This window comes from Equus asinus, chromosome 9, assembly GCF_041296235.1.
Source record: "Equus asinus isolate D_3611 breed Donkey chromosome 9, EquAss-T2T_v2, whole genome shotgun sequence".
NCBI lineage: Eukaryota > Metazoa > Chordata > Mammalia > Perissodactyla > Equidae > Equus > Equus asinus.
In genome coordinates, this window is record NC_091798.1 from 46,680,191 (window position 1) to 46,703,578 (window position 23,388).

At 40.2% G+C, this 23,388-nt stretch overlaps 1 protein-coding gene across 5 annotated transcripts in view; it reads left to right on the forward strand.

Annotated features, from left to right (window-relative positions):
- Positions 1 to 22,997, forward strand: part of ACSL6 (acyl-CoA synthetase long chain family member 6) — a 60,053-nt gene extending 37,056 nt beyond the window's left edge. For all 5 annotated transcript variants that reach the window (XM_044780721.2, XM_044780719.2, XM_014856798.3 and 2 more), the window contains exons 14-21: positions 688 to 783; positions 1,788 to 1,860; positions 3,927 to 4,015; positions 4,750 to 4,866; positions 7,847 to 7,990; positions 8,979 to 9,080; positions 9,983 to 10,054; positions 19,354 to 22,997. In XM_044780721.2, coding sequence (XP_044636656.2) covers positions 688 to 783; positions 1,788 to 1,860; positions 3,927 to 4,015; positions 4,750 to 4,866; positions 7,847 to 7,990; positions 8,979 to 9,080; positions 9,983 to 10,054; positions 19,354 to 19,491 — 831 coding nt within the window. In that variant the 3' untranslated portion in view covers positions 19,492 to 22,997. The remainder of the gene's footprint in view (positions 1 to 687; positions 784 to 1,787; positions 1,861 to 3,926; positions 4,016 to 4,749; positions 4,867 to 7,846; positions 7,991 to 8,978; positions 9,081 to 9,982; positions 10,055 to 19,353) is intronic.
- The last annotated feature ends 391 nt before the right edge of the window (positions 22,998 to 23,388 follow it).

A 23,388-nucleotide genomic window follows, 5' to 3' on the forward strand; every position in this document is an offset into this window, starting at 1 on the left:
CAAGAATCTTCCTTTCCCTTTGTGTTTCCTATCCCTTCAACCTCTCCCAAACCAGGCCAGTCATAAGTTACTCATTTGTGTCTCCCCACTAGAGTTTTCAAGCTATGCATTACTCAAGGAATTTGTAGTTAATTAGTAGCATTACTCATTTTTTTCTTACTATTCTATTTTTAGATATGAAAATTAATATTTAAAATCTTTTGGCTCAACTTAGAAAGACAAAGTGTTTAAAGAATTCTTTGTCCTCTGCAGTGCATAGTAAATAGAGCATTGTATTGATTTATAAATGAAAAAAGCCTATGCCATTGAGACGGAAGTGGGAAGAAATTGTCTTAAGTATTTGTTTTGGATGCTAGCAAATGATGGGAGAGTGAGGGAATGGCTATGTATTTTAAGGAAGAGAGAATGAGAATTAGAGAATACCATACAGGTTAGTGGCACTTATCTCAAAATACATAAAAGAATTGACGATATCGTGGGTTGAGTTGCAAAGCTGATTGGACTAATTCATTTGGAAGGAGAAGGGTTCCTCAGCTCATGTGTTATACAGCCTCAAACCTTCTCTCTGATCCCTATCCTAGGGTCCAGGTAGGGGACAGTTGTTGAAGGTTGAACAGATGAGGCCCAGATGGGCTAGACGCCACTCTGGCAGCACAAACATTGGCAGGTTCTTCTCTCTTCCCACAGGCCAGTCTTGGTGGGTGTGTGCGGATGATTGTTACTGGAGCAGCCCCCGCATCACCAACAGTCCTGGGATTCCTCCGGGCGGCTCTGGGGTGCCAGGTATTGCCATTATGTGTCCTTCCCTGGGAGCAATGGGATGTGTATTAGGGCAGGAAACCCACTATACTGTCTACTGAACGGAAAAAGATCCTGGGAGCAAGATTTTAGTGGAATAAAAGCTCCCTCCTCTGAGGATGTAAGAAGCCCAAGTCAATGAAAGCCAGGATGAACTTGTGACAGTCTTGAAAGCCCAGGTGGTTCCACTCTGCGAAAAAGGATCAGATAAACTATGTATGAATCATCAATGTGCTGGAGAACCTGTACCAAACCTGTAGCAGCATCTCTGCGTTCTCCAGCCTGCAAAATATCTCCCAACCCAGAAAAGGAGCACAAGGGAGGAGGATGAAAGTCCACTTGTGTGTTTTTATTTGATTCAATAGGTTTTGTTATCTCTAAAAAGCCCACTCCTTACATTTATCCATTCGATTAATATTTAAGTTCCTACATATGCGGGGTATAGTAACATAGTTGTGACTGATGGGTTTGAAGTAAAGTAAGCACATCTATTTCATAAATGTACATGCTTAAATTTTTTTACTTTGGAAGCTCTGGGCTTCTTACACTGTCCTCCTATTCTACACCAACATGGCCTGACCACTCCTAAAGGCAGACTCTCCTACGTGGTGTATTCCTGCAAGCACATGGGGCTCTGGAGGGGAATATCTTTCAAAGACAAAATAAAACATATAGTAGATTTTAAAATATTTGTCTTTAATACATATTCTCCAAATGAAAAATAGTTAGTGGCTGAAAATAGGCCAGAAATCTTTACCCCAAACCACATAACCTTATCTAACTGTCTATGGTAAAAATAGCAAAGTAGCCACACCTGTGGTCTGTGTTCAGCTTCACCTGGAATTACCTACCTCCAGAGCACCTCCCCTCTCACCATCCCCAGCACGGAGCAGCCTGATGCTCAGTGGGAGGTTAGCTGCCTGAAAAAGGCAGCCCGTCAGCTGCAGGAGGTGTGTGCCTGCATTGTGGTCTCCGTGTTTTGCTTGAAGGTTTATGAAGGTTATGGCCAAACTGAGTGCACAGCTGGATGTACGTTCACCACACCCGGGGACTGGACCTCAGGTAGGATGGACTGGAGATGAGGGAATGGTTCACAGGGCACTGCTGAGTTCAGGCAGCAGGCTCTAAAGCTTCCTCATGGAAAGTAAATTTACATGGGCACTTAGGAAAAAAGCAACAGAAATAGAAGAAAAACACTAATGGTGGTTATGGCATTATTCGTTGTGGCATTATGGATCTATTGTTCTCTTTGTTACATATTTTTGTATTTTCCTACTTTTTTGTATTTTTCTATTTCTTTTGTAGATAAATAGAAGTCATGTTTAAAAAAATAATAAAAAGTAGTAGATCACAAAATAAGGCTCCAGGTGGAAAAATGCTTATAATATCAGTAAAAATCAGTATATTGGATTTTATAGATCCTAATACCACATAGCCTTGCTTACAGTCATTTTAGAATGAAAGAAGCAGGCCATGAATTGAATATGATTTGGGAAGGAGAGGCAAGTTCATGGTGGCCAGAGCACTATTTCTTAAAGGGCCACTTCTGAGGCCCTTTGGGAACTGCGGTCTCCTGTGGTGTTAATGTCTAGAGGGCAGCAGCAATCTCAGGAAGGAGGGGCTCCTATCCATGTCCTCATTCTGAAGAGCCTCATCTTTCAGGGCAAGGAGGAAGCGGTGGGTAGCCCATGTACCATCTATCACCAAATTTAGACCAGACACTGGAATAATCTGAAAAACGTTCAGCAAAAGAATTCTTGAGGATACCCACTTCCTCTATGAGCCTGGGGTCACTCTTCATGCTTAAGTTTGCTCAACTACCAACTGGAAAACTTGAGATGATGTGCATGCAAAAGAAATATGCTCAGTAATGCAATACTATTTTCAGAGTACCTTGAGGTAGTCAGCAGAAACACGATAGGTGCATGCTAAATTGAAATCATATTTTGCCAAGTCAAGTACAGAAGCCTTTTTTCCTGAGCTTTATTTCTTTAAACTCTAGCTGAATAAAGCATATTTTGTAACATTCTTTGATCTCTCTACCACTCACAAACCTACTACAAAGATTGTCTTTTGAGGTCTTATTTCACTAACTTTTTTCTTATCGCCACCATTGTATTTACTGATCACGCTCACATGTTCCCTTCCTGTTGGACCCTTTCTTCCCTCTTACGTCATCTGAGTTCTCCTATGTAAGGCTTTTGAGGTTTTGCCTTTTTAATTAATCCCCTTACCATAAAAACTTTCAAGGGCTATTGAGTATTAGAGGATAGATATCTTTGTACAATACTATAAAGGATTTGGCAGCCTCTCATTTAAAAGAGAACCAAAGAGTCACAGCCTCATTTTTCATTTACATGGTTGTTTTTTTTTTCAGGACCTTGGCCAGCACCTAATTAAAAATCCTCTGCCTTGCCAGTTAATTCTGCAACAACTACAAAAAATTATTAGAAAATGACTTAGATATAATTTTGTGGTTGGAGTATATAAGACCAAGAAAAGTCTTATTTTTCAGGGACAAGTTACCTTGTCTTTGCTTTCCATTCCTTTGTTGCTCAAAGTGTAGTGTGTGGACCAGAAGCCTCACCATCACCTGGGTGCCTGTAAGAAATGGAGAATCTCAGGCCTCATCCCAGACCTACTGAATCCGAATCTACATTTTAACTAGATTTGTAGATGATTGCCATGCACATTAAACAACTGTCCGGTGACTGGAGGAGAAGCGATGATGACTATATTGAATGATCCCAAACCAAGACGTGTGATCTGACCATGGGAAAAATGTTTTAATATGGGCATTATTGTAAAAAAAAAATCCTGCCTGTATGGTTGGTGTGGGTATGAGCCCCACCATGGACCCTGTGCAGGTTAGTGCTGGGCCAGGTGTGCCTGGCTAGCTCTTAAGAATCAAATGTAAAACAAAGGCCCAGCAGAGGTTGGCCTCTCCTTTCCAGAATTTTGTTTCACTATCAGCACTGGCCTGTGACAAATGCCGATCTTAAAGCATATTGCTTTCCATTCATAATTCCCCAGTATGACCACTTGGGGCTTTTTACATGGCATGGAGCATCTTCATTGCTGAAATTGATCTGAACACTGACAAATACCATATTACTCTAATGTTCTAGGGCATGTCGGGGCGCCTCTGCCCTGCAATCATATCAAGCTCATCGATATCGAAGAACTGAACTATTGGACCTGCAAAGGAGAGGGAGAGGTAAACTTACGCATTTAGCCATTCGTGTCTGTGATGCTACATGTAGTGAGTAAAAGAAAAAAAACATGAAAATGGAATTATTTTCCTTTTACCCTATGTGTAAAGTCACTTTAAATTACTGATTAATTTGAATTCAATTGAATTCAGCATTTCCTCTCCTGTTTATGAAGCAATCAACCCCCAAGGCTGGGACCGGGATGGTCTAAATGAAGATTTGGAATTCCTAAACTTTAAAAAAATCTCTTTTATTCCCCCTAACTGGCATGGCCTGCTGCTGTCTATCTGTCCCAGCAGAAACATGACCGTTTGCAAATAGGTCAGATAGTGTAGATAGAGCTGGCCTGTACTTGTTCATTCTGTGGGAGTGGATGGGAAAGCTGAGCTTGCTCATGAAGTAGGGGGCTCAAGCATCGCCAGTAGAACCAGCCAGCCATCAGTATCTGATGAGACCCCATCCAGTCTCACAAAGCAGCAAATGCTGAAGGCCAGGGGGTTCCTGAGGAAGGAAAGATGGCAGAAGGAGGCCTGGGGTAGCCAGGGCAGAGGGAAGAGATGGAAAGGATGCTGCTTGAGAGAAGGCAGGAGACGGTTCCTGTCCTTTATTTCCATCACTGCAATTTCCACAGTGGATTTCCTGAGGGATTGCATACATTATTCTACACATGCCTGGTGACAGCCTCACATTAAGATTCATTATGCTGTGGGCTGAGAGAAAATGCTGTTTGTCCCTACAGATATGTGTGAAAGGACCAAATGTGTTCAAAGGTTATTTGAAAGATCCTGACAGGACAAAGGAGGCTCTGGACAGCGACGGCTGGCTTCACACTGGAGACATTGGGAAATGGCTGCCGGTGCGTATGTTTGGAACCATGGAGCACCAAACATTTGGGTGGTAGTAGGGTGTATAATCTGACTCACTCCTGAGGCAGGAGTCTTCTCTATATCTTCCCTGACAATTAGTTCAGAAACACCTCCAGGGATCTGGACGTTCTTCTTTGCCACATTCTTGAAGCTTCATCCTCCGTGTTCCTGATGAAGGTGATAGGGATCTTTGTGGGAGGGTACAGCTGGAGTTTGAGACCCACTCTATTCTTGATGGTTTCCAGAAAGAGATCTGACAGTGCTGTGGAGTTTGATGGGTGGAGTAGAAGGAGCAGGGGGTTCGTAGATCTGGGAGATCTGAGAAAGGCAGGGCCTGGGAGCCCACGGACTCTGGCTTCCAGCTGAGAGGTGGCACTGAGCAGTGAGAAAAGCTTGGAGCTGAGCAGGAGGATGCGTGAGTTCCTCTGGCTCTGCCAGCAGTTGCTCTTGTGACCTTGAGCAAAGCCTCATCCCCTCTGGGTCTCCAGATTGACTCACTTGTAGAATAAGAGTGCAAGGCTATGTGGCATTCGTTGGCTCTGGCCCCCAACTTTTAGCCAAAACCAGTTATTGTGCCTCATTCTGTCATTTGTAAAATGGGGACCATAACATTGCTTACCTCTGTGGTTACTGTTGTGAGGAATATAATCTCATTTATTCCTCACAACAGTTAGCACAAAGCCTGGCCCAGTGGAGATGCTTAGGTGAAAGCTATGACCAGAAAAAGGCTCTGTCACTGAAACTGAGAGCCCTCCCCTGAAGCAGCCCACCCCAGGGACCTCTCCATGTCTCTGGGAAGTTGCTCAGGTTTTGAGTGGATGTTCTGAGATGCTTTGTTTGTCGGGCATGTGAATGATGTCGAGCCCTCCAGGAGTCCTCTGGACTGGCGAGCTGATTTGCCCCTGCTTGAATCAGTGTGCTTCCCTTTGAGGACGCTCTTTCCTGCAGCAGACAATGATGTATCCCTGGTGTGTGCCCTGGGCCAAGGGCTCTGCTCAGGGGAGAGATGTGCCTTTCGACGGTTCCCAACCCAATGTGATGGGCATGAGCCGAGGGCCGCTGTTACCTGGAGAGAGGCAGAGGAGGACAGGCGGCTACTGGATCTGAGTCTCAGGATATGAGTCATGTTCTGAGGGGAGAGGAGAGAGTAGGAAAGAGAGTCAGGGCGGGAGTCATAGAACAGCACGTGCTAAGTGAGAGACAGTAGAGGTGTGAGGCAAGCAATTCCAACTGGGGGCCCACAGGTGTGGAGAAGGGAGGCTGGAGAAGCAGCAGGGCCCTGGATACCGGCAGAGGGTGGGTTGTCCCGTCAGCTAAGGAAGTTGAGGCTTCAGGGCCCCTCACTTGTATGGACTCCTTCTAAGGAACTTCCTTTTGTATTATTTTCCTTAAAGAGGGCCCTCAAAATGGGAAAAAAGTTAAAGCTCCACAAAACCTTGAATCTGCTGCTGATGCCCTGTAACTTGGATGAAACCACTCACCTTTCAGGGTGTTGTGAGAAGCAAGTACATTAATTAATGTGAAGCACACCTAGTGTAGTCCTTGAACTCAGAGCCCAAGAGAGCAGGCAGGCAGTCTTTGGGAGGCAATTTCTTTTAATTATTATTATTTTGAAATAGTATTAGATAGATCACAGAAAAGGTATAAGCTTCTGATCCAGAAAGACCTGATTCAAATCCTGGTTCCCCTCCCTCCTGGCTGTGTGGCTTTGGAGGAGTTACTAACCTCTCTGATTCTCACTTTTATCATCTATGAAATGGAGGTGATGATACCCAGCTTATGGGGTGCCATGAGGACCAAAGAAGCCAGTGTAGGGAAAGCATGTGATGTCCAGCCTGGGTTTTGAGCAAAACGGGGCCTGCTTGTTTTTCTCTTCTAGAGAAATTGTCCTGGTTCTGGTGGATCAAGCAGATGGGGCAGGAACAGAGTGGTTTTGATGGGAGGAGGCGGTGGATATGAGAGGCATTTATGACTGAGGACAGATGAGCCTGACTGCTGGAAGTCCCAGGAGAGGCAAACGGCAAGGCCATCTCCAGATTTGGGGCTCGGCGACTGGGACAGTCTTGAGGAGGACAGTGATGAGCTGCTTTGGGGGCATGTTGCATCCTGCAGGCCTGGTTTCTGAAGCATTCTGAGGATAATTAGGTTCTGGGTCTGGAGGTCAGTGAAGAGGTCTGGCTGGAAGCTCAGACAGATGTGGGAGTGGCCAGTGAAGAGGTAAATGGTGTTTATCTCAAGCAGCATTGTCAGAGGAGGTAAGAAAAGTGCAACATTCAAGGGTTGAGCCAAAGGAGAGAGACTCACCTAATCATCTCAGAAACTCAAACAGGTCAAGGGGAGTCAGGGAGGTAAGTGGAGGTCCTGGACGCCAGACTCACAAGCACTCACTGCCCAAGGGAGGGCCTGCCTGCTCTAGGGGTGAGGACTCCTAATGCCGTCTAGCTCATTACGTAGGCATCATGGGAAGCCTCTGCCAGAGCTGTGCTATCTGCTGGAGGATAGAGAGACCACTTTTGGGAGTGGTTACAATAGTTAAAGTGAGAGGCCTAAGCATGATTTAAGGAGCAAAACTGAAGATGCTGGTGAGAAAAGGGACAGCTGGAGCAAGGGCCTGGGCAAGAAGGGAGCCCTGATGGGAAAGTAGGTGGGCCTTCTGAGGAGGAGGACACCTGTTGCTGGGCACTAGGGTGGCAGGAGTGGGAGGGGGGTGTGGCTCGGGTAAATGCTGAGGGGAAAGCACAGTGGGTACTCAGGGCCCAGTAAAGCTTGGGAACCATTAAGCTGTGGTACATGATGGCTCTCTCCAGCCACTCAGTGGCTTCATAAGAGCAGAGACAGCAGATGGAGGAGCAGATCCGGGGAAGTCTGCAGGGTAGGACAGGGCAGGAGTGAGAGGCTGTGGCACTAAGGAGTAGGGGTTCAGGCTTGGGAATGCTGTCTTTTTATGAAGCTGTTTGTCTAACTCCACAGGCAGGAACTCTTAAAATTATTGATCGGAAAAAGCACATATTTAAACTTGCTCAGGGAGAATATGTTGCACCCGAGAAGATTGAGAACATCTATATCCGGAGCGAGCCTGTGGCGCAAATCTATGTTCATGGGGACAGCTTAAAGGTGACTCCTCTATTCTTCAGCCCTCCCAAGCATACTAGGCCTGCTGAAAAATCTAGAGTTATCTTGGCATAATTTCCAAAGTATTTGATATTTGATTAAAGTGGTAAACACTAATTTCCAATCAGACACCAGTATTCTCCTGCATATTAGATCATGAGAGAAAATTCCTTTTTTAAAGGAGAAATGTTAATTGCTTATAGTTTGGTAAATTGCAATTAGGTAAATAAGTTGCTTGAAGTGGTAGTAATGAACATTCCCACTACTTTTAACTCATGCTCTACCTACTTCCGAGAGGAATTTTGAGGCAAGATGCAAGATTCAGGGTTTCTGCTGTTTTGATTTTAAACTATGCAAATGAACATGACAAATAAATGGATACAGTATTGCAAGTAATGGTATTGGTGATAATATAGTTTCTTAGGATTAAATTATTTGGAGAGAATTTATATTTATTTTTTCAACATCATTTAGATTTGAAGTCAGAAAGGTCACTGTGAATATATTCTATGCTGTCATTGGAATTATAATTAAATATTATTAAATTATTTTTGAAAAAATCCTTTAAAAAATTAAAATAGAGTTCTTTGTGAATGAGGACCATAATGAAACAATTTCAAAATGGTCTGGAAATCCTGAGAAACATATGTGTTTTGGATCATAGAGTTGTTTGATTAGCATCCTAAAAAGGTACTTAAGAGTGGCATGAGAATCAAAGGTACATATCGGTCTAACTTTACTGATTCTTAATCTCCTTAAGCTTATTCTTTATTACTTTTTAAAATATAGTTAGGGGAATATATCAGAAAATAAGCACTCAAGAATGTATGATACATTAATAGAATGTTTCATAACATATAAGCATATACTTATTTTTAGAAAAGGGTGGAGTCTGAGAATACCAAGAGATTATTTTTAACGCTGGACCACAAATAACCACTTTAAAGGATCTGTCATTCATGATTGTGTTTTTGTTTGATGGGAAATGCAGGCCTTTTTGGTGGGCATTGTTGTGCCCGACCCTGAAGTCATGCCGTCCTGGGCCCAGAAGAGAGGAATCGAAGGGACGTATGTAGAGCTCTGCACAAATAGGGTCAGTACCTTGGGGGTGTTCCCTAAAAACTCGCTGGGCCTTGTATGATACTGCATAATGAGAGGAGAGAAAAACAGTAGACCAGCGAAATTTGAACACGAAGAGGAATTTGTAACATTATTTTATAGATGGTGGGACTCCTAAACCAGAGGTTTGTCTTTTTCGTAATTGTTGAAGGAGCTTATATTTCTTCTTAGAATGTTTGATAAACTATTGAATTTTAGAGCCAGGAGACATAATAGAAAGCTTAGCCAGCCCTCTTGTTTTACAGCTTGGAGGCTAGTCCAGAGAAAGAGGTGGTTTGCCCAAGGCCACACAACAGGTTAGCAGCAGTGTCAGATGTGAGCACAGACCTTCTGACTCATTGACCATGCTCTTTACAAATGTGAAGTGGATTTTGTATCTACTGGACTTAGACAGTCTTTGAATTGAACAAGTAACACAATTTTTCCTGCTTAGAGCATTAGTTACTCGCACCTTCCAGAAACCTTCTCAGGGCACATGTAGGGTCCTCTGGAGGAGAATCTCTGTGCTCTGGCTCAACATCAGCTCCTTCCAATGGGTGGTCCATTCTCAGCAGCAGCCGTGGACCCTAGCACTCCCAGTGGACTTGGGCTCTTCTGAGGGTGACAGGACTCCTAGGACTCACCAGGCTGACCTGAGGCCCACTTAAAAAAATCGAGTGGCCCCTTAGCCTATTCATGGTCACTTCTTTAGCCATGGCCAACATGTACTTGCCTGATGAGAGGTAGTGATTGGCATGCTGCCAGGCAGTGTCAGCGGGGCAGGAGGATGTGTTGGCACAATTGCCAGTTGCACTTTGCTCAAAACTCATTATTTCCTCTACTTCCATTTCAAAATGTGTTTTTGCCTTGTCATTTTGCCTCTATGGTTCATTGCAGGAGCTGAAGAAAGCCATTTTGGAAGATATGGTGAGCTTGGGAAAAGAAGGTGGACTCCATTCTTTTGAACAGGTAACTATTATCTTCCCATACTTGTTACAGCCCTTTTTGCAGTGATGAAAATTAAATTAACCCACAGTGACTCTGACCTAGATTCCCCATCCTCCGTGCTATGGCCCACAGGCAGGCTGTGTATGCACAGACCCCTGAAGGCCTGTTCCAAGATGACTTTGCAACAGCCTGCATCCTGAACTAAAATAGGTCGTATGTCGAGTGAGACTGCACTCATTGTCCTCATAATCACAAGCGTTCATGAAGCTGAAATAGTACCCTAGCCATCACTAGTACATCATGTGTACATGGTCTGTATCCAAGCTGCCTGCAATACTCAAGACCAGAGTCCTGTCCTATTTTTATTTTTACGGGAACTGTCTTCTTGGGTGCAGAAGGCAAGCTGACTTGCTAGGACATGGGAAAGATTGGGCTCCTCGAGCCAGTGATCTGTCAGCCCAGCATGCCCTCTACAAAGAGGAGGAAACAAAGAATATGTTGGGAGAGGGGACACAGCAGTCCTCTAAGACTTTTATCTTTGCAAGGTTGGGGTTCTCATTGAAGTGAGTTTATAAGCATACTTGTTCCTACCTACATATGCTGTTTATACATCTTCTTTAGTCAAAAATTCAAAAAGAGGGGCTGGCCCTGTGATGTAGTGGTTAAGTTTAGCACAGTTTACTTCAGTGGCCCGGGTTTGTGGGTTTTGATCCCAGGCACAGACCTGCACCACTTGTAGCCATGCTATGGCAGCGAACCCCATATAAAGTGGAGGAAGGTTGGCACAGGTGTTAGCTCAAGGCTAGTCTTCCTCAGCAAAAAAAAAAGAAAGAAAAAAATTCTTCAAGCGAAAAAAATACTGATTTTTCCAGTTTCCTTGTATGTATTTAATATAAAGGTTTTTGATAAAATTTTGTTTCTCCAGTAGGGTCCCCAGATACAATATTAGGGATCTGCAGGTTGATGAGAATTTTGAATTTTATATGTTCATTTTGATGATAACCTAAAAACATTTTAAACTAGTTTTAAATATAAATTTCTTGCAGCAATTAAAAAACATTTCTACAGATTAAGACTTTTCTTAAGTTTCAAACTGAAGAAATCTAAACATAGTTTCAGGGTCTGAGAAAGCTGTTTTTCTTTTGAAATAGATCTTTACATTAATCCAGTTTGAGAAACACTGCTTTACCCTCATCTGTAAGCATGTTTTAGGACAAAGAAGGCCTAGATAAATACATTCTTATTTCAAAAAATTATAAAGGCATTCTGAGACATTCAGGCAGTTTATCTTTATGAAAGAAAGGTCAATTCTGGCATGATAATTGTTTAAATTTCTGAATTTCCTGGAACTGACTTCATTGCCTTTCCATTAAGAGGAGCTGTGTGGGTCATATGTGATCATGTAGAGCAGGGGCCACAAACGGGTGGTTGGAGACCTGATCGATCTGGCTTATATGCTGGTCAGAATGGCTCGCAGTAAGGGTGCTGTGCTTGCATGGGCCTGGAGGCGCCATTGCCTAAGCCAGGAAGTTTCTTTGTGCATTCCCAAGGCCTGCACGCCCCCTGCTGGTGTTGGGATGCATAACCTGCAGTGCCCCACAAGGCATGTGGAGAAACAGACCATCTGATTCCTCTTCATGGAAAAGACTACCAACTCTTAAGATTATGCTTTTGGGGGCCAGCCCAGTGGCTTAGTGGTTGAGTTTGTACCCTCAGCTTTGGCGGCCCAGGGTTCACCGGTTTGGATCCCAGGCATGGACCTGCACACCGTTCATCAAGCCATGCTGTGGCAGCATCCCACATACCAAATAGAGACAGATTGGCAACAGATGTTAGCCCAGGGCACATCTGCCTCACCAAAAAAAAAAAAAGAAAGAAAGAAAGAAAAGGGACATAAGTTTCCAGTGTTAACCACTGCTCTAGTTAGAGCTTTTACTGAGAGGAAATGTGTTCTTGACTTTCCACATGCCTTAAGCAGAGTTTCTGCTCTAATAATCTGCCCTCACCATGGTAACCTCAAATACAGAGAAGTCATGTGGCATCCCAGAGGCCTGAGTTTTATTGCCAAGACTGTCACCTCTTCATTTTCTCTGTTCTCATTTTCCTCTTTATTAGTCTGTGGCATCCTCCCCATCACAGCCAGTGTGTGCCCTCAGCTGACCAGAGAGCAAAAACCAGTCCTCATGCATGGGGAGGGTGTGCTCCCAGCTGTGTTCCAAAGCTCAACATAAATTATTTGCATTAATCCATAATCCAACGTCAGCTTGTCCTTTCCCCTTTTCTTCAAAATTAAATAATCAATTAAGGCTTAACTCTAATTTTTAAAAAACCACACCCCCACAAATAGATCTCCAAGCCCAAGGCCTGAATCATTCAACAAAAGATTTAGGAGTTCAGACTTACTGGGCTGGGTTGATCTGAATGAAACTTTGAATTACAATTTGACGTAATTTAACTTCCAGAAACAGACAATTCCTAGAACTATTATTAGTTTGTAGAAATCTTTGGAAGATATATTTTAATGAGTAGATGGGAAGCATTTAAAATAACTGTGTCAATAATTAAAATACGTAAGTACCTGGGAAGTATTTGAACATACTTAACTGTGATTTAAATATTTTCTTGACATTTGTATGCCTCATTAATTTGCATAGGCAATACAAAGTAAACTTTGAGACTTGATAGATTTTTTCAAATTCTGACTAGTCAAGCCCTCACTAAAAATATTTTATTGTATTTCCTGTCATTGAAATGAATACTAACCAATTTGCTTTTAAAGCAGAAATGAATTGAGAATTTCCCTAATTAATTTAGATTTTTTTTACTTTCTCTCTTCTGTCCTAAATTATTCACTCTGTTTATTATCTACAAGCAATATTGTGTGTCACAGTGTTTTATTGAGTAATACCATTGAAAAACTTAAAATACTATGTTACTTGAAAATTATGAAAAGTTCTGTGCTTTAATGAGTTGGCATAAATTGACACTTTTGAGGTATTTTATTCCAATACAATATTTAAATGTTATAGTATTTCTAAATTTAAAAAAAAACCCATAAAATAATTTTTTAGTGGCAAGAGTGTATTTTCTGGAAAGGAAGCTAACATTATGCATCTCCTTCCTTCTTCCCTCAACAAAAACCTTGCTTATTAACATTGGAAAACAAATTTCATGGTGTGTTGGGTATAAAGGGGGAACAAAGATTCTCATTCCTTTTTTTCACAATTTGACAGTTTGGTTTTATGAGAAAATATATGATTATTTCTAGAAAATGAAAATTGGTTTTATCATTGGTTCACTTCTGAAAAAAACTATGGGTTTGGGACCCACAGTTAAGGTCAGTTTTAGTTAAACATCTGGTTTGACCCATTTTTTTTCCACTTACTGACTAGACTTTTAGTCACTCCAGCAGTTTGTATAGGTATTTTCATGGAGGAATTTAAATAGACCCAAGGCTGTAGGTCAGACTGGAGCAGGGACTGGCAGCCCAGTGGCAGTGCCACTCTGATCTGCTCATCAATGGGCTGAAAGGTGAGCCAAGTGTCATATTGCTTGGCTTCCTGCAGGGCTGTATTTAACGATGTTTCCTCTCCTCAGGCAGAGGCTATTTTGTAGAGAGCCACACTGAACTACAGATGTCCCTGCCAGCCCTTTGGGTGTGCTGCAAGTAGCTGGGGATGTAGTCCTTTCTTCCTAAGATCATAATGTTTTCTTTCACGTTCTACTTACCATCTAAATAGCATTATGTAGCTCTTCCTATGAAATTCATCTTCCCTGTACTATATTGTTTTTAGCTTCTGCTTGTCACTGCTGGATTTTCAAAGGTGTTCACCCCAAGTCCCTGTACTGAACATAGACTCTTGTGGCAAGTAGATGATGTTCTCCACATGCTGTTAGGAACACAGATGAGCTGAAACCCAGGCTGCAAGACACTGTAGAAATTATATCTTGGCATTTGCATCTCCTTTTAAAAATCATATTATCAGTTTCATTTACAAAAGAAGGTGGATAGATGGTTTGTACTTACTAAAAGTCTTTATGTGATACTGTTTCTATCAGAAGAGAACTTTGTGGAAAAAAAAAGTTAATGCTATCAGCCTTGTCAGTTTTTCATTTTATGACAGTAAACATGAGTTGCTGAGTTAAATCTCTGTACCTGGGGTTAAGTTTGATTAACACTGTGTTCATGTTCTTCAAGCTAACTAGTTTTGTTGTCAAATGGTGATTTCCAAGCTTGTTTAAGCAGCAGAACTTAGGTGACATCTTATATGAAAGTTGATCATGCGCAAAACATAAGAGCAGTGCCGCTCCTCTGGGTTTGGGACTTGAGCCCGAGCCTCTCCTCCACCCCACCCTCCTTCCCCCATCAACCAACCCCCACACCTCTGCCTCTCCCCCACCTTATCCCACCCCTACCTATCCACACCCCACCTCTGCACCGTCTCTACCTCCACACCACCCCCAGCAGTGGTCTCTGCAGAACTCCTAGTTCTCAGTACACGAGGGTCTGAAAATGTCTCCCTTGGGACCTGTTTCGAGTGAATTTTGGAGTCCCTAGGATGGTTTATGTTTGATAAACACAAATTAGGAAAAAACTATATTCCAGGGGGTACAAAAAACGGCAGCCCTATTCCTTACCAAATCCTTGCTTCTTTGAATATCAAGAATACTGAGAGAGTTTTCAAACAAAACACTTTTTATAAGAACCTTAACTAATTTTGAAACATTTGATAATACCCCATTTTAGCTAAGATCCTCAGATTTCCAGCTATTTATATTAGATGTCCAAATAGAAATCCTTTCAATATGTGAACTAAAGTTGACATAGCTACCTATAATGCTAGTTCTAGTTTTAGCCTAAAATTCCCTCCTCCCCTCTCCCCCACATGAATCCTTTAAAATGCTTTTTTTTTTTTTTTTTGAGGAAGATTAGCCCTGAGCTAACATCTGCCACCAATCCTCCTCTTTTTGCTGAGGAAGCCTGGCCCTGAGCTAACATCTGTGGCCATCTTCCTCTATTTTATGTGCGGGACGCCTGCCATAGCATGGCTTGACAAGCGGTGCATAGGTCTGCACCCGGGATCCAAACTGGCAAACCCCGGGCTGCTGAAGCAGAACGTGTGAACTTAACCACTGCGCCAGCAGGCCGGCCCCTAAAATGCTATTCTTTTTATAGCAAAAGTGAATCCTTAATTGAACAAATTTCTAAGAGACAAAGATAAATCTGATTTATTAATGCTGTGCTCATTTGAAAACTTTCACGTTTTTAAATTACAAGCATAGGTTTAAAAATGCTAGAATTTGTTAGAATTGTTCTTATAAGCTTGTTAAGAAGTTGGAAGTATAGCTGCTTTAGGGGTCTTCTTTGTCTGTTGAGTTTTGGATCTTAAAAATCACTGAATGTAATGGAGAGTTTTCTGAGGAAAGAATTCTTTACTATCTCAAAATACCTACCTGCCAGGACACTAGACTGTTAGCATCAGAGATTTTGAAAACAATCGTTGACATATTGAATTTTTGCAACTATTTGCATACATTGATTTTTTTCTAACTTTTTTTTATTGTGGTAAAATACATATAACATAAAATTTACCATCTTAACCATGTTTAAGTGTTCAGTTGAGTGGTATTAGATACATTTGTAATGTTGAACAACCATCACCACCATCCATCTCCATAACTCTGTCCATCTCCTTAACTCTCTTCATCTTGTACAACTGAAACTCTGTACCCATTAAACAATAACTCCCAATTTCTCCCCTCCCCCCAGCCTCTGGCAACCACCATTTTACTTTCTGTCTATGACTTGACTAAGTCTTGCATATAAGTGGAATCATACAGTATTTGTCTTTTTGTGAGTGGCTTATTTCACTTAGCATAATGTCCTCAAGGTTCATCCATGTTGTAGCATGTGTCAGAATTTCCTTCCTCTTTAAGGCTGAATAATATTCCGTTGTATATATATATATATATATATCACATTCTGTTTATCCATTCATCTGTCAATGGACATTTGAGTTACTTCCATGTTTTAGCTATTGTAAATAATGCTGCTGTAAACATGGGCAAATATCTATTTGAGATCCTGCTTTCAATTCTTTTGGGCATATACTCAGAAGTGGAATTGCTGGGTCATATGGTAATTCTATTTTTAGTCTTTTGAGGAACTGCTATACTGTTTTCTACAGTGGCTGCACCATTTTACATTCCCACCAACAGTGCACAAGGGTTCCAATTTCTCTTATATCCTTACCAACACTTGTTATTTTCTGGTTTTTGATTAATAGTCATCCTAATGGTTGTGAGGTAACACACACACTGATTTTTGAAATAAGTCATTTTCTGATTGTGTCCATTGATTTTATTGACAGTTCTCATATGACAGTAGCATCTGACACAGTGACCTCTCACTCTTGTTATCCTGGCTTTTGTAACCCACACTCCAGTTCCTTTCTGCTCCTCAAGTCATTCCTTCTGTGTCTCAAGCCCACGCTGCAGCTCTGTCCTGGATGAAACACTTGGGTGCTTCAGAAGCATTTCAAACTTAACATGAATACTTGGTCTTCCCACCTACAAAGATCTTTCTGTTCCTTCTCCAGTTTTTCTGCTCAAGCAGAAAGCTTGTTAACTTATTGTCTCTTTTTCTTTACCATTTACCCAAACCAATTGTGAGTCCTGTCCTTTCTACCCCCAAAATCTATTTCCAGCTCCACAGCCAACTTTATAGCCCAAATCACCATCAGTCTTGCATCTTGGCTAGTCTTCCAGCTTCGACTTTTACTCACTTCAATCCATTATTAACAGAGTAATCTGTCCAAAGAGCCATTCTCGTTCTGTCTCTCACTGCTTAAATTGTTTAAAGAATCATGTCCAAACTCCCTACCTTGGCATATTCATCCTTTATAATTTGGTCTATCTCTCCAGCCCCATCTCTTTCTTCTTCTTTTGTACCATATGGTTCAGCCTACACTTGTAATGCCCCAAATGTGCTTTGGCACATGTAGCCTCTGCCTAGAGCACCCTTTTCTCCTCACGCCGTATAACAGCCACAGTCTCTTCCCCTTGCTATCTTCGTCTGGCTAAAGCCTGCTTATTCCTCAGAGTTCAACTGGGCATCCCTTTTCAATGAACCCTGCCCAAGACTGGGCTATGTGCTATCTCAGAAATGCATTCAGCTCTAACAGAAAACCTACAGTGTCTTAAACACGTTGGGTGTGTTTTGTGTTTTTTCTCACATGAGAATTCCAAAGATATGCAGTCCAAGGCAGGTACAGGTCCTCAAAGATGTAGGCTCTGCCTATCTTTCCACTCTCCATTCTTAGTATGTTAGCTTATCACCTACCTAATGATCACAAGGTAGGTGCTACAGCTTTGGACATTGTCCATATTCAAGGAAAGGAAAAAGGAGATTGAGTAGAGATCACTATGTCTGAACCTTTTGTTAGGAAAGCAAAAACTTACCCTTCTCACTAGCCAAAAATGGATCTCACAGCTACCTCTTAGGTGCAAGGGAAGCTGGAAAATCAGGAAACAGGATTGTCATGATTGGCATAGACTGTTTTGGCACCCAAACAAACCAGGGTTCTGTTTGGAAGGAGTAGGAAGAAGTAGGTAGTGGGCACTGGGAAAGCAACTGACTCTGCCCCCCAAAAGTGACCCACTCTGTGCGCTTGTCCCTATAGTAGCAGTATCATACTGCAACATCTCTTATTAGATTGTAAGTTCCATGTGGACAGGGACTGTCTTGTTCTTCTTTGTATCCCTGGTGCCTAACACAATTTCTGACACATAGTAGTTAGTCAATAAATATCAATTACACAAAACAACAAATGAATGTATATGTGTATTTAACACATATTTTGAATTAATTTTTAAAAGTCTATATTATAGCAATTCTATTTTTTATATATCTAATGTATATATATATTACACCAAAAAATCTATATGCAGCAATTATAACCCTGTTTGCTATTTAATGATATGGGTCTACTATCCCAACAAAATCACTGAATTTAGACCCAGTTGTTAGGATACAATTTCTTGGAGACAGTGTCACTCCAGGATTCAGCTTAAGTCCAGATCATAAAATTCTCATAGAACTGACAATGACCCTTTCAGCTGGAGCCCCACATGGGAAGAGTCTACCCAGGCCCTCCTAGAATAGTTCATATATCTCTCTGGCTCCCCATTCAGCTTTGCAAAGAGACTTTGTATGAGGAGGCCTGGTATCTGCCTCATGAAAATAGGCAATGTGAACACTAAGTCTGATCCCTCCATGCCTCCTTCAAATAGGTGTGATAAAATTCCATCGCAGAACATTTTTTTTTAATGTAGACTCATCACGTCCCCCCTAGACTTTATGTTCCTCCTATGATTGGTACCCCCATCCATGCAGCCATCCAAGCCAGAAACCTAAGAATCCTTGAGGCTGCCTCCCTCTTTACTACATCTTGCCCATTTATCTCTGAATCGTTCTTAGAACAGCTTGCTTGTCTCTGTCTCTGCCACTGTCCTAAGTGTAGGCCCTTATCTTCTCCCTCATGGACTGGCCAGATCCTTCTGATTAGTTTCCCTGCTTCTAATATTAATGTTCTTAAAAAACATTTTCAGATTTCTCTTGGAAAGATCTTTATAAAATGTGTATTCAGCCATGTCATTGCTCTATATAAAAACCTTCGGTGTCTTCCTATTGTCTTCAGCATAAAGTTTGAGCTCCTTTGTAAACTGTCCCATCTAACACTTCAGCTTCATCTCTCACACCCGTTACCTCTTACTTTATGTAACTACAACAAGAAACCACATGGATTTCCTTTCTCACACTGCCATTTCTCACTCCCATAGCTTTGTTTTTGGAGTTGCCTCTCCCTAGAATGCCCTTTTCCACCCACCTCTCCTCCTTTGCTGGTTAACTCTTACTCATTCTGAAAAACACTCACCTGATTGGGGAAGTCTTCTCTGACTACTCCTCCCTCTCCCCTACCATAACTGAGTTAGGTGACCTTTATCCTGTGCATACCATACTAATAACTGCCCAGTGTGTCTGTTCTACCGGATGCGAATGTGCACTCCCTAAGGGCGAGGGCACTCATGATTCCTGTTAGTATCCTTAATGTCTAGAGTAAGCAACCAATCTATTTCTGTTGACTGGCTAAAGGAAGGAGTAGAAAAGGTGGCAATAGGCTGAAATGTTATTAACATAATTTTGACTTTTAAATAATTTAAGTGTAGTGTTTTTATATCAATATATCTATTTCCATCATGTATGCTATAAATGCTGTGTTATATTCCTGATAAAGATGTATTCTTCATTTGGTTTTTAGGTTAAAGCCATTCACATCCACTCTGATATGTTCTCAGTTCAAAACGGCTTGCTGACACCAACACTAAAGGCTAAGAGACCTGAGCTGAGAGAATACTTCAAAAAACAAATAGAAGACCTTTATTCAATCTCCATGTGAAGTTCAAGGAAAGTTCTTCTCAGTACAATGGACTGTGTAGCAATATGATAGTTATTCTTGAAAGTAATGAGTCAGAATGATGCAAATGAAAATGAATAAGCTTGTGACTTTATGACTGAGCCTTTTTCTGTTCCAAGAGGTCTTTAACAATATTTTCTCTGTCATCACTGAGTACACTTTATTTTTATTAAAATGATATTGTAGCAAGCTGCTAAAAATATCACAAATGGCAATGTGAAAATCAAGACTTTTCTCAAGAACCGTGTACCACTAAAAGTAATTATTCTCAATGTTCACGGAACTCCTATTAAACATAAAGGAAAACATAACTGATACATTGTACTTAATTATTTTTGAATAGTAACCATATACAGCAAATATCTAGGCAATGTGGACTACCTCATTCAATAACTGATGTCAAAAAATCACTATTAAACCAGACTTAAAAAAATCAAAACTAGGTGTATAGAATCATGCTAAAACAAAACATGATAACTCACATTCTACATAACTTCAGCTTCTTTAAACATGACAATCCTTATTGATGTGAAAAGTTTTCTCTTGAATTTTTACATTTGTCCATGAAAAATTCAAAATCAGATATTCTTAAAACAAATGTTATATTTATGTAACATTTTACAAAGATCTTTCAATTCATTTTCTCACTTATTAAACTCATTAAAATATTCAGGAACTACAAGAAATGGAATGTAAAACTACTTCAAGGATAGTATGTATAGATTCATGGACTTCTTACCATAATGAATTCTATGAGATGTCTGTTGACTCTACAATGGATGGACCTTTGGGGAAGACTTGGGAGAAGAAACCCAGAATTATTTCTCAGGGTGGCAGCCATTAATGTACTTAATTTTCCTTGCTGGGTTCTTCCAGTCTTCCATTTTCAATATGTCCGTCCTAGGCCTGGGAAACCAAATATGGCTATAATTCTGAACAATTTCACTTTTGTTCAGTTAGACAGGATGTGGGAAGGTGGGGATGTTATTTCCAAATGAAATAATTTTTCATCAACATAATTTTGAAGAACCTCTTCAAAATGCCCCTAGAAAACTTTTTAAGTCCATCATAGATAAATATCTCCTTAGGGCATAATTCCATTCATAAAATTTTTAGATGCTTCTAGGCTTAACCACAAAAACCTCCTCTCTTGCATTATATTTAGATCTTTCTTACACCTGGGTGCCAATAATTTGATATAATTAAAGCCCAGCTTAGACAGCAATTAAGTTCCAAGCTACAGACGGTGCATCTGAAGAAGCAACTTCTTCTAATAGAGACAGGACTCCAAAAAGCAGAGATGGGGGCAGTGTTCACAGTTCAGAAGCTCCTTTCCCCTGGAGCAAATCCAAACTGTAAATAAATGCTATTGGATAAAAACTGCATAATCACACAGGCCTACTGGATGAATCTGCATCAGTGATTGTGCATTTATATTTCAGTCGCCCACAGCTCATTTGATGTATTTATCCAATCTTTTACATATTCTTTTGGTGTATTTTCTCTGCAGACTCACTATTTGCACTTATAAATTTGACTTTTACTAAATGAGCTAGTTCTATGCACATTAATTTTTAAAGGCATTTCTGAATAAACAAATAACTAAAAATGTCCAAGGCCACATCTATATGGCATTACTTTTTTATATTCAATATATATTTGACTAATTAAAAGAGAAAATCATCACCTGAATTGGACATTCATACTATTTTAAAGACAAGCAGCTTCACATCTAAAAGAAAATGAAGCTGTTTCCCTTTGTCTTCCCACTCAACTAAAATTTCATAGTTGGCTTTGTTTCCAAAAGGATTTTGGACAATGTAATATAAGCAAATAATTTAAAACTTATTTTGATTCTATTTATACCTCATAGTAGTTAGATATAACTGATTGTGGACAACTTAAGATTTCTTTTTCTCACTTTAAAGATCTTATGTTTCTACTAGCCTTCCTTATCTGTGTGAACATCATCACATTTGGGTCAAAAGACAGGTTATTGCAGATGTGCTGAGGAAAGTTAGGGCCCTAAACATACTGGATGTATATTTATCTATTCTTCTGTTTAATTTCACTGAATTTTTTAATAAAGGAGAAATGAAACAATATGTGTTAGAAAAATCCTTCTTCCTCCAGATTTCCCAACTTTATTTTGGGGGAAAAAGTCTGCACTTCTCTTTAACCAATACAGAAAAAGGCTATGTACTTAAGACCTTCACATTCATAGAGGACATCAGATACGATTTAAGTCTGGAGGCATAAGAGAGGTCAACTCCTTAAGCATAAAGATGTTCTTAAATGTTTGGCCTTTTATCTGTTTCTCATTCCAATGTGTTCGTAATTCTCACATTTTACAAACTAATCTTGTGTATATTATAAAATAGAATAGACACCAATTTTTTTTTCCTTTGCCATAAAAGACGTCTTTATACTGTATCATGATTCCTCTCCAGGTGAGAGGAAACTCTGACAAGGTGTGGCATTAGGCCTAGCTCCATGTATTAGGAACTCACAGACTCAGAAGTCCAAGGTATAAACATACCATGTCTCCCTCACGTGAGCAAGTCAACCTTTCATTCTGAATTTAGGTAAACCTGCAAGCATGAGAAAAATAGAACTTTCTATTGCACTTTTTATAGTCAGGTAGTGTTTTAGCAACTTGAAGTCAGCCAGCACTTAATTTGATTGTATTAGCCATCAAAGAACCAATAATCTTTTATTTTTCTGCGGAAAAGAAAATGAATTATTCTTTATTTTACAAATGTATAAAGCACAAATGTGATAGTTATTTAGAATACAAAATACTATAAAATGAATGTAAAGAATGGGAAAATATATTTTTGCATGAAAACAGACTACTTACAAACTTGCTTAATATCTCAGGAACAGAAAGAATGAATAATCATACATAAAACTGATAACTATATGTTGAGCTAAGTTGCTATATCTTCTTGCCTGTTTTTATTTTAAGGAAGCATATACATGAAAAGAAAAAAAAGATCCCGGTAGCCTGAATTTTCTCTCAAGTACGCTGCACAGTCCTGTCTGTGAATCTACAATTAAGTACAGTAAGAATGGGAATTAGCATTCAAGTGAGGACAAAGCCCTAAGTGAGAAAGTCTCAGTTAGCACACTGGAATGGTTATAACCCAGAGGCAACAGACAAAAACCTGGAATACAAGCATTTCTAAACGTAGTCCCAAACTGAAAAGATTTTTGTGAGGTGACAAACATTCATGAGACTGGTTATTTTAATTTTCCTTGTTAAGTCATTGCAAGAATTGCATGGGGAAGAAATGGATATTTTTTGAAGAATTGCTTATTCTACTTTCAACTTTTAAAAATTGAGAAGATTAAAATATTACTTTTTAAATATGCATAAAATAACTGTAATTATATTTTTAGTTGCTTTGTTATAATAGCATGCATATCAAATATAAAATGCATTTATGAAAACTTTTGTAAAAAATAAAGATTTTTCATTTCTCAAAGTTGCTTGTAATTGCTATTTTATATGTTTATATAGCATAATTCCCTGATGTTAGTATATTTGGTAATCATCAATCATAGTGCTTATGGTAAACATGGTATCACGCTATATCACTAGTCAACATACTCCACATTCTCTGTAAGGGTTCCAAAACTCCAAAGACTTATGGACTCCCCCCCACCAGAGAGGCTCTCCTTTGCTTGACACATTTGCTGTTACCAAATGTGTCCTGGACTTAAATGTGTCCTGGATTTAAATAATTTTTAAACTTTTAAAAGAACAAATAACTGTATTCAAATCTTCCATCATGATGGGCCTTAAACAGTATTTCCATAATGTCTTTTACCCATGTACAAGTTAACAGGTACACTTTCTTAAAATGGTACATTCTG